Consider the following 12,005-nt stretch of genomic DNA (forward strand, 5'->3'; position numbering starts at 1 on the left):
TGCTGCAATAATGGGAAAGGGCAGACAAGATATGGCGCCATGGCAGAAACCCAGCTGGCTAGCAGCAAGCACAGCAAATAGAGAAACCTCAACGATGGGAAAGAAAACAAATAAATAAGGCAATACCTTGGCTTCTTACTATAATACTACTCAGCAGCAAATTAATTATTCATTATGACATATTTACTTATGGCTTTTATATTAAACTGCAAATTACACATTGAAGGTCATTGGGAAAAAGCAGAGGGCCCACCTCTGTGGCCGAAGGGTGGAGAAAAACGAGCCCCAGGCAAAAAGTCATGGAGCTGCCCAAATAAATATTGCCGCTTCTCGAGATTGAGAAAGCACAGTGGCCATATAGAGAGCCCACCATGTGTGACAATGAGATGAAAAAGTAAAACCCTAATAGCTTTTCCAGCATGAAGATTAGAATGACCATGCTTCTTCATCTGCATAAATATACCTGGGGGAGAAGGTTGACTGCTACTGGAAACCTAGGTGTGTGGAGGGGAGGCAAAATAGTGTTACAGACATCGTGTCTCAGAGAGGGTGCAGAATATGGGTCAGCCTAGACAAAGCTCCTATGCTCTTTAATACAGTAATAAAATGGTACAAGGGTATTTAATTTGGACATGAAAACAATCAGGCAGGTTCTTAGAAGACTCGCAGCATGCAGTATGCAAAATGTAGTTTGAGAATTAATCTAGGGAAATACAAGGAAGGACAGTAAAGCAAACCATAAACAATAAGGCAACAGTTTTATTTGGACAAGACAGGCTATGTGCTAGGAAGGAAGGATTTGTGTGTGTGTTCTTTGCATTGCTTTCTGCAGTTATCTCCTGTACAAAAAATTGTACTACAAATAGCTTTTGCTCCCAGTGCTTACTTTGTTCACGAGCTTTGTGGTTCAGATCTTCACACAGGCTGAAACAGGACATTACATTGCTTGACTTTTAAACAAAGATTGCTTCATAGCTTTATAAAAATTATCTTGTTAAAAGATACTTTGCCTTAACAATATTGTGGATCAACTGAGATTCTTCCATGGTGGCTGGAAATAGTTTGATTTCTCCACTTACCACCTTTCAATTAGTTTTTTTACTATTATGAAATAACACATTATTTTGCCACAACTTAGGCACAAAAGCAACTCAAGCCAAGCAATAAATTCAGGGGACCAAACACCTTTAAAATTCTACTTAGGCTGTAGTCCTGTGCCCACTTGCCTAGGAGTAAGCACCACTGGACTCAATGAGATCTGTTTCTAATGAAGCCTGATAAATTGCACAACTAATGTTCTAAAATAGCCACAGCCAATTGTCCTAACCTTATTCATATTCAGACAAGAATATACATGCACGAAAGAAGACTGTGGCCAGTAGGGAAACAGAGTCCTAACATGGCAGAATAGACTCTATGATGTTCCAATTGCAAGTGGAGCACCATATTTTTAATGCTTCTGTCCACAAAAAAATAAACACAGCTCTGTGTGAAGATCTATTGCGGGGGGAGCCCTTGGGGAGGCGCAGAGGGGAAGTGAGGAAACATCTGAAGTGCTACCCTCACCTTCACCTGCAGTCTGAAGGTGGTACAGTCCACAAGAGTCTACCACCTCTCTCACCTTCATGCATATAACCAGACTGCATACCAACATTTCGACATAGCTGAGAGTCGCAACATACATGTCGTTCTCACTACCAACATCCAGCTACTTCTGCAATCCTCCTCTTAGTGGACATCAAACTGGTCCTGCCGTGAGGCAGAGTGAGAAAGCAGGTGCTGGTAAGTAGGGAGCACGTCACCAGTGGCAGCCTCCGGGGCATGTCTCCTGAATCCCTTGACCAGCCCCTTCAGTTGGAGGACAAAACTATGTGGCCACACAGCTTGCCCTGCACCCCTTAAGCCGGGCATCCCTAAACTTGCCCCTCCAGCTGTTTTGGGACTACAACTCCTATCATCCCTAACTAACAGGACCAGTGGTCAGGGCTGATGGGAATTGTAGTCCCAAAATAGCTGGAGGGCCGAGTTTGGAGATGCCTGCCTTAAGCAGCTCTTTTCAAAAGCTAAGTAGTAGTCCCCTGTTTAATCATTCAAACCAGGAGTGCTCACATACTTAAAAAAAAAAATGTTATCATCCCAGGTGAGCGTTGTCAAGATTGCAAGATTGCTTTAGGGCATCAAACAGAACCAACTTTAGTCCTCTTCAGACATGCTCACATAACTAGGAACAGAACACCCGCAAAACAAGGAATAAAAAAATAGCAGTTCTAATGCCTTTCACTGATAGTTCTATACAAAGAAAGCATTCTAAGAAGGAAGATTATTCCTACTACCTTTAAAGTAATTACTAGCATCATAGTAACGGGATGACAACATGAACCATAAGCCGATAACACTTTTAAAGGAAAGGGGGGAAAACCCCACTGCTGATCTCTACATACTTCTGTGAACAGAGCTGTGCTTGTTTTGTTTTTTAAATAATTACACTAACCGATTTAGGCCTAATGATGTTTATCCTAAAAAGCAAGGGCAGAATTAAGCACAGCTGATGTGTTGTTAACCATTATTGAAAGTAATCATATATTCTCTGTGGCCAAAGCCTTTTCTGGCAGCAGCCTCTCTGCGGATTTATCATTAACATCTACATCTAATACTCCTAAATAATTCAGAACACCTTTCAGCCTTATGCCCTTGCCTGCCTACCCAGAAACCTCTTTCGCTATTTACATTACATCCAAGTGAAAATACAAAATGTGACTGTTTGTTTTTACTTCTACTACTATTACTTTGTAGAGGTGCAAGCACTTCTCTCTCTTTTAAACATGGATTACTCCCTGCCCCCACCCCAAAAGGTATTTATTAAATCTCTAAATTTAGAAAATTACCCAGAGTTAGAAGCATGTGGTCTCAGATTCTTATGCAAATTCCCCTTTAATAATCCTAATGCAAGCAACCCTCCAATCAGAAGAATGCTGTCCCATCCCTGATACCTGATGCCAGCTTTCTGGTAATGTAGGCCACTGAAGCAAATCCAGAGAGATTGAGTTGGAAGACGGAGGAGCATCTGAGATTCATTTGGTTACTGTGCTACCTCGCTATCTCTCTCTCTCTCCCTCCCTCTCCCTCTCTCGTTGTTGCTCCCACCCAGGAAGAATTTCAAAATGGGTTTTAGCTGAGACATTTCCAGCTGTGTCAAGAGTAAGGAGAAGGGGCACCGTTTAAGAGAGACCAAAAACAAAGGACCTAAACTGAAGCGGAACAACGAGGAACATTCATGAAAGCATGAGGTGGCTCTTAGACAGCAGCTGGAAGAAATTTGGACACGCTGACAGAGGAAACTATGACTGGTTAACTAGTGAGCCAGGTGTCCCATTGCTGGAAACACAGCTACAGGTCTGTACACAGCTCTTTCTGCTCCATTCAAGAATTTACAATTTCTTCTCTTAAGAGAGATGACTAAAAGACAGTTTTTATAGAATTTGGACCATGTAATATCAGATAAGCTGACTTTCAAGGGTGGGGAGATGCAATCTTCATTTTATTCTCTGTTCTAGGGCCTCGTTTTTCTGTTCAACAACTTGAGAGAAAAGGGCATTATGTAGACAGAGATGCTAAAAGTTTAGTCCAAAACTGATAATGGGTTACAAAATGAGATAATTGTTCTTTCATCTGTCGTTTTCTTTCAAAATGCATCCCTCCTTGTCTCTCCTCCCACCCCAAATCTCTCTCTATCTCCCTTGATCGGGTCTCTGCAAACCCTTCCACAGATGTTAGACTGAAGTGCTGAACTCTTATTCTCTAAGCTGTGCAAATTACTTCACAGAGTGTAGGGAACTGGCAAGGGGAGGGAGCGGGAGACGCCTGTCAGAAATGAAAACACTGCCCTGAATGTAAAGAGGGAGAGTTCATAGATAATGAAAGAGACTTAAAAGGTCACGTTTAGCCCCGGAGTAAATTAATATCCAAGGATAAACATTTAATACAGAAGAAATAACTTTGTCCACACTCCCTATAGAAGGTACTAACCATGCTGAATAAATAAATCTGTCTTAGACCAGGATGTCTGAAATTAAGTCAATTAGCAGTGCAATCCTATGCATGCCTACTCAGAAGTAAGTCCCACTGAGTAGATCCATTTGTGACAGGACCAAAACAATAGATCGTATATGACAATAAACTGATTTCTGCTGCTATCGCCTCAACCAAAACACCCCTCAGTTAAATGCAAATATTCAATATGTGGTATTTTCTAGGCTCACTCACATATCCATTTGTTTTTCATTCACCAACACTTGATTCCATTCACTTGGTGGAACTTTTGAAATATATTGTGTACTTAGTACTTTTGAAATATATTGGGTTTGAGTTGCCACTGAATGATACAGAACCTCTGCCTGTGGTGATAAATATGTGACAATTCATGAGCATACTCACATCATTTACCTGATGCGAAAGTCAATGGGATTTATGAATGTGCATATGTGGACTGGACCTCTGTTAAAAGTCACATCACATTAAATCTTGCCCTTTGCATACACAAATCATTCCTGCTTTTGAATGAAACAATTTCCGCTTTACGCACAATTCTGCTTTTAATTATTAATTCCAAGTGGAACTAGCCCCCTACTCACAGTGGTCACACAAGCAGATTTTTTCAGAGGAAAAACTAGTTAACAAAGAAATAAAATTGTTTTTCTTACCTCCATAACAGGACTAATACATTCATGAATGTGTAGAACAACTTGCAAAAGCAGAGAGTCCCATGCAGACTTGGGGATAAGCACATTATATAATATGGTATCTGAATTCTTACCCTCTCCCCTCACTGAAAGTGCACCCTACCCATTCATTAGCTTAGGAGTTCCCGTTAGAGAAAAGTTTGAATTGCATGTGTTTTTAGTTTGTCACTTCTGAGTATTACATAATACGTAGAATTATAATTCTGTGACCAGCTAATAGCTCCTAGTCTCTATATATTTCCATACCTAGGGGTGGTAGAGCAATTCAGTTGCAAATTTGCACTTCCCAAAACAATACATGTACCAAAATAAGTTGTCCTTTGAAATTTGCACTTCTCAGAATTTTGCAATACAGTTCTCCAGTCAAAAATGTGCACGAAACACTGTACCTTAGGGAAACATGTGCATAAAACCACGTGTTCATAAAAATAACACACAGCATGTGTTATGTTACGGAAAATTCCTTGCAAAAATGTGCTTATTAGGGGAAAAAAATGCACAAAAATGCTGACAAATTTTCTTGAGGGTTTTCTTTTTAAAAAATGCAATGCAGAAAAGTGGTAAACTGAACTTGAGGCTGGAAAAAGGAAAAACTGAGAGAAACAATAATTGGCAGCTAGCCTGTTCCTAACTGTAATTAAGTCCAAGTATGCATTATTGAAATAATAAAATATTATTCCCTTGCCTACCCCTGCCTCCATTTTCCTCCTCTTCCTCTGTTGTTTCCCTGTGCCTGTTTTAGATTATAAGCCTCTGCCACATATGTTCTTTGTAAAGTACCATGTACAGAGATGGCACTATATCAACAGATAATATTAGGAAATTGGGCAATTCAGCTTCTTCTACCAAAATGACATGTCTCTTATCGCTGATATATTTTCCCCAAATTATTTTGTCAACCAAAAAGCATAACCAAAGTATCATAGCTGTCAACTTTTCTCTTTTTTTAAGGGAAATTCCCTTATTCCGAATAGGATTCCTCACAATAAAAGGGAAAAGTTGACAGCTATGCAAAGTATTAGGAGGGGTGCCTGATGTAAAATAAAGAAAGCACAAAATGATAAGATTTGTTTCATGAAAGAGAACCTAGGTTAAAAACCCAGGCAATTTTATTTTTTTTAAGAAGTGAAAGATATTTGAGAAAGGTATTGCTTCTCTTAGTGTACATGCACATTTCTTTTTCCACAGCGTCACATATGATTTTGTAGAGTTGTGAAAAATACAAAAGCCTGCAAATGTTCACTAAAATCTATTTACCAGAGTTCTTAAGTGGAATGAGTGTACTTATCGCACTCCACACAGTGATTTCCCCCTCCCCACTCTGTCTGAAAAAAATATGATCTGTCTCCAGCCTCCATTATATCAGCCTCCCAAAAGCAACATTTCAGTCAGCAGCACGCTGCCTATGATAAAGTTTTCTGCATCTATAAAGCATACAATATTCAAACACATCTGACGACTCATATTGAAAATCTATGCAACAAATGCTTTCACTGCTCCCGCATTTGGAAATATTGATTCTGCTTTCCCTAGTGAGGTATAAAAAACAGAGGGTAGAAGGCGCACTTAAGAGTCATTTGGAATGCATCCTGTTTGTGATTCAGCCATTAGGCTGCAATTTGTACTAAAATGGAATGGAAGAGAAAAGTCACAGCTTTCCTTTATCCCATCCACCACTCCCCACTACCACCAACCATATTATAAAGCCTTTATTTTAAGGAAAACTGTAATTGATCTCACAATTCATTGTGCCAGTTATTTACTTCTTCTTTTTTTGCAATTTCCTGATATTACAATGTGCTATAAATGTTGAACATGGATCAGGTGGGGATGCCCATCTCATACTTTTAATTGAAGCCTTTTAAAACTCCCACTTCCTTCACCATGACCCAATGGCCAAAGGTTTCTTCATCACAGCTTTGCTATCTCTGCTTCATTCTTGGTGTATAATAAAATTTGGCGGGCACCAAACCTTAAATCAATATTAATTTCATTATTCTGCTATTTCTATAAATTTCCCATAAATGATAATTAAAATGAGTGTGATTTTACTTCATTGTATGTGTGTTTTTAACTGAGTCTATAGCAAATGAGTCTATAGCACTTTACTCAAAAACAACCATGAGCACTAGTTTTCCCCTCTCTATATTGAGTTCTTAGTGCAATGTGGGAATGTTCATGCTCAGTGCTATTTTTCTAGAAAAAGAGGTGCTAGAACTGTTCTTGAATGCCTCCCTTGTTCTTTTACAATGGCAATGGCACCCACCTGAGAGGTGTCGGAACTGAGTTCCGGCTGAAAAAAAGCCCTGTTCATGCTGTCTTGATTTCATGATGCGTAAGTGCAAAAGGTACTCTGATAGCAAGGAGAAGACTTTCCTTCTTAGTGCACATTGTGCATATTTGATACAATACTGCAATAGAACTCCAAAAGAAATTACACACACACGATAAAGATATCTGTGTGCTGCCTTGACCTAGGAATGAATGTCCTGAATATATGCTTTGAAAAGGAATGAGCACTCGTGTGTTTACCATGTGCACACACAACAGGAAGCTGTGACTGGCTTCCTATCACATGCACTGCAGACACAGCTGCATTCATCATAGGTAATATTGTGTATATTTTCTCATATGGAATTGACAATCAGGCACTGGGCATACCAAATGCTATCAATTGGTTTTTGAAGGCATGACATTTGTTCGAATGGAATGTGCACTTAGACACAACCAATGTATTCTAGAGTGCTAGCACAGACTTGTTTCTATATATGGGAAGGAAAGCAATGCAAAAGCAGCTGAACTTATATACATGTCATGAGGCTTAGGGGTTGTGGTCTAAGATTATTGTGCAGCAACAAATGCGAGGAGAAACATCAATAGCATCCTTCACCCAGACTATATATCTTCCCTGGTCTTTCCTTAACTCACCCTCATTCAGTTTATTACATACAAGATCATCAACAATTATCCCTCCTGTTTTTTAAGCCACATTGCTATCCTTCAAAATTATTTCCAAATGCCTCTTCCTCTGTGACCTGACTTTCCTCTAAGTTTATGTCACTTACTGTCAGTCTCTCTATGCCTTATTTCATTGGTCACTAAGTTTTCTCAGCAACCACTGCATCACCTCTATGTTCTGCACTCTGATAGTACTGTGGTACCTCGGGTTACATACACTTCAGGTTACAGACTCCGCTAACCCAGAAATATTACCTTGGGTTAAGAACTTTGCTTCAGGATGAGAACAGAAATTATGCAGCGGCAGTGCAGCGGCAGCAGGAGGCCCCATTAGCTAAAGTGGTGCTTCAGGTTAAGAACAGTTTCAGGTTAAGAACAGACCTCCAGAACGAATTAAGTTCTTAACCTGAGGTACCACTGTACTAAATACCAGGAGGTATTGCCTACAGGAGGATTGCCAGTTGCTGAGCATTAATGGAAAACCAAAGTAGTTTGGGACCATTTGCCCCAACAAGTATCCTCAATGTGACTCCTCTCAGCCAGAAAGGTTGTTTAGGCGAGTGTGAGCTGGCATTCTGAGGATAGACAGAATTCTATTCTGTTCTGTGGACAGGTCAGGTACTCTGGAACACCCTCCCAACAGTAGGTGTGCATTCACAGAACACTGGCGTCCTTGTCAGACATCAACACACATGTCCTGTACCAGGACTGACTGAGAGGAATGGTGTAGATGACTTGTCATGGTCAGATCACTTCCTGTTGAGATTTAGGCTTTCGGCACCCTTTCCCCCCAGCAGAGGTGCAGAGCCATAGCTAGGTGATCTTGCACCCCTGGCAAAACCGTCCAGATTGCGCCCCCTAGTCACAGACAAATTAGCTCTTCTTTCCACCTCTCCTCCAACCCCAACCCCCTTCCACCCATTCAATTCACCCTCTATTTAAAACCATTTCTTATGAAGCAATAATCAATATTTATATTTATGGACATATTTTAAGCCAATTTTGCGCCCCCATTGCCTGCACCCCTCGCAGGGGTCCACCTCACCCCCCCTAACTATGGCTATGCAGAAGTGGGAGACCTATTAGGATGGTTTGCCCTCGGAGGCTGGTGGATCCAATGGGTTTCTGGACAGCTCTGGGAATGCCAGAGGTGCATCATTTGGCCTTTTGTGTTTAGCACACCTCCAGAAGATAGCAGTATGGGACATTTTCTGGGTTTGTGGGCAGAAAGATCTTTACAGAAGCAGTTTAAAAAAAAATTATTTCAATAGAGAACTATGGCATATGCTCAACAGCAGTCTCATTTCCCATTGAAACAAGACCTGGGGCTGCAGTTCTATACACATATTTGTAACTAAGCCCTACTGAACTCAGTGGGACTATGTCTGATTAAATATGCATAGAATTGCCTTGCAGAAATGTTTAACTTGGAATTCAATTATATAGCTTCAAACAAAACATTTAAGTGTGCTGTAAAGTGCATTATACAAATGTGACACTAGATGGTGATGGTGAGCTATGGCAAATTCAATATATTTTTCAAAACGGTTTTTTAAAAAAAGCATTTTCACAGCATTTTTAATATGTGTCTAGATTCCACTTTGGTATGGATTGTGCCTTGCTATTTTTCTTGACCTGCTATATTTCATTGCTTGTGGTGCAAGATTAAAACTCCCTTTTTAGTAGAATAACCAGTAGCTATTTCTTCATGTCCTCTAGCGCAACCTGGTTTTGTTTCTGTGCTGTAACCTGAGCTGGTGATAAAGTGGGGTGTTGGCATTCCCAAATGCCTGATACATTTTTCTTCTCTTGGTTGCTGTTTCAGAGTCAGCACAAAACAAGCTCAACCAAAGAAGATATTGAACCGTTCTTATGCATCATCCTGCCGGCTACCATGATGCTCTTTCTGGCATTCCTGTTGCTCTTCCTTTACAGACGCTGCCGACGTCGCAACCCTCAGGCTCAGATCTTCAGCATTGACCTCCCAGAGTCCCTTCCAGAGCATGAAGTGACTGACTTTCTCTCAGTGCTGCCCTGGAGCAGTGAGCAGAGCTTTCATTACTCCACTCTCCTCCCTGAAACTGCCTTTCTCACTGTATGCTTGCCTCCGTCATACGAGGAGGCTACCATGAAAACCTCAATGGAAGAGGACCACATCCAGCTCTTTCAAGATCCAGTGCCTCCTTACGAAGAGACAAAACAGCAGTAAAACCTATGGAAATAACTGTGGCTGCAGGTCTCGTGGTTTAAAAGAAGGGGGGGACTCCAAACAAGGGAATAGCTACAATCATAAAGGAACTTTGACCGGTTAATATGCTTAATTATGCCATTTTTAAACGGCACAGAAAACAAAACAAAAAACTCTACAAGATCGCTGTGTAGGAGAAAACTATGAAATTAATGCTGTACCTCAGATTTTTCTGCACTATTTGACATAAGCAAAGGTGTTTTGGAAGGCTAAGTCTGAGCAATGTGGACTGTAGCAGCTGTGGTAAAAAACAATTATGCTGGAGATTTTTTTTTTTTACACAGACACACACACACACACACACACACACACACACCAATAACTGAAAGGGCTTTAACGTGTTTTTTTAAAAAATTGCACTAACTTGTTGAAGATTTTAACGAATAGTCAAAAGTCAAAATAGAGACTGCAATGACACTTAACATGAATCTGAAAAGTGAGGGCTGAAGATGCCTATTTACCAGTTAATACCATCATTATGTTTGGCAGTGGGCTACTATTATGCTACAGGCCTTCCATTGTTCTTCTGACAGCTGTGAAGTCTGAATACAAGTAAAAACGACCCAGAAATGTCCAGGCCTTCTATGGAAGACAGACTTGTGGCAAGTAATGACACAACAATGCAGCAATGCTATAGGGTCTACAGAGTGTACAGAACGGTTTCACGTTGTTTTATACTTTTAATTAAAGAATACACAAGTCATGTAACCATTCAGCTCTGAGTGTTTGGTGGACTAAATCTAGCTAAATAAAAAAATAAAGGTTTGTTTTTTTAAATCACCTTTTACTTTGCTTCTGCTCCCCACCCCCTTTCAAACAATGAGTCCTGCACTGGGAGAAAGGCGGGACATAATATATCTCTGTCTGCATAGGGATAGATGGTAAGCACAGAAACATAAACTTTAATTCATCCGATGGTGCTACAATGCCAGATAGCTCTCTTTTTGGCTGAAGAGTAGGATAAAACTCAAAGAAATGAAAACAAACCTCTGTCAAGGATATATCTGAATGTGCAGTCCAGGGTTTGTGTGCAGTTAATTAGGGAGTTGGATATGAGGATAGTTCAGCTTTCATTGCCATCAATAGTGAATAGCGTATGTTCTCTTTTTCCCTTTATAATAATTTGCAGAATAAAGTCAGTATGTTTTAGCAACCATGCCACTCCCGGTGTTATATTTCCCATCTCTTGGTCACATTACACCCTTATGTATTTGATTTCTTGCCATTTAAATTTTTACCCTTTGTGCCAATCTTCAATGAATCAATCAATAATTTTATTTGTATGCCACCTTTCCACAGTACAAAGCATGCTCAAGGCTGCTTACAATGTGAAAAAATACGCAATTACAACACAGCAAAAGTATTCATAAACAAAACATCAGAAAATGCACAACCAATTGGAACAACTTCCATGCAAATCACAATAAGAGCTAAAATAAAGATACAATATATATATATCACTAACAGCAACAACCCCCCACCAATCCCTTAAACAATACCCCAGCTCAAGATTCTTGATGTTTGGGACAAATAATGTGTGTGAGAGAGTGAGAGAGAAGGCAGTCTACACAGCCATATTCATAAATGTGAATATGCAGTAACTAACAAGATAGCTGAATTCATGGTTTTCATAGGCCAATTTGCACAACTGGCAGTGGTATCTAAAGTTAGTTATAGTCAGTTGGATATCATCCCGAAGCTTTAATGCAGTATTGATTAATGGAAAGTTTTTATTTGATAACGACAACCTCACATGGCCATGTGCATTGAACCAGGGACAAATAATTGCCTGGTGAATTAAGTTTTACCTCAGATGACCTATGTGGGTGCTGATGACCTATGTGGGTACTGCATTCACACCCGTTTCAAGTAAACTTGAATCCAGATAGAGAAATCATTTCATAATGGGCCAGTAAATAATGAGTTATTCAGCTTCACTTCATCAATATCAAACCAGCACCGTAAGATTATTCTAACATTGTATCAGCATATGACCTACATGACACAGTTTTTAGCCTTGTTCCTTACTTATTCTTCATAATTGTTATGGAGCACTTGGA

General features: G+C 40.0%; 1 protein-coding gene across 1 annotated transcript; it reads left to right on the plus strand.

Annotated features, from left to right (window-relative positions):
• Positions 1–2,870: 2,870 nt before the first annotated feature.
• SMIM28 (small integral membrane protein 28) lies at positions 2,871–10,725 on the plus strand. The gene is made up of 2 exons (XM_053382054.1): positions 2,871–3,393; positions 9,523–10,725. The coding sequence occupies exons 1-2, from the start codon at positions 3,283–3,285 to the stop codon at positions 9,904–9,906; spliced, it is 495 nt and encodes a 164-aa protein (XP_053238029.1). The 5' UTR covers positions 2,871–3,282; the 3' UTR covers positions 9,907–10,725.
• The last annotated feature ends 1,280 nt before the right edge of the window (positions 10,726–12,005 follow it).

This window comes from Podarcis raffonei, chromosome 3 (genome assembly GCF_027172205.1).
Source record: "Podarcis raffonei isolate rPodRaf1 chromosome 3, rPodRaf1.pri, whole genome shotgun sequence".
NCBI lineage: Eukaryota > Metazoa > Chordata > Lepidosauria > Squamata > Lacertidae > Podarcis > Podarcis raffonei.

Bases quoted from the DNA above. Each gene is read 5' to 3' on its own strand.
- SMIM28 (XM_053382054.1), top strand. From the start codon at position 3,283: ATGAGGTGGCTCTTAGACAGCAGCTGGAAGAAATTTGGACACGCTGAC. The intron at 3,394-9,522 runs GTCTGTACACAG...TTGCTGTTTCAG, and splicing joins TGCTGGAAACACAGCTACAG to AGTCAGCACAAAACAAGCTC.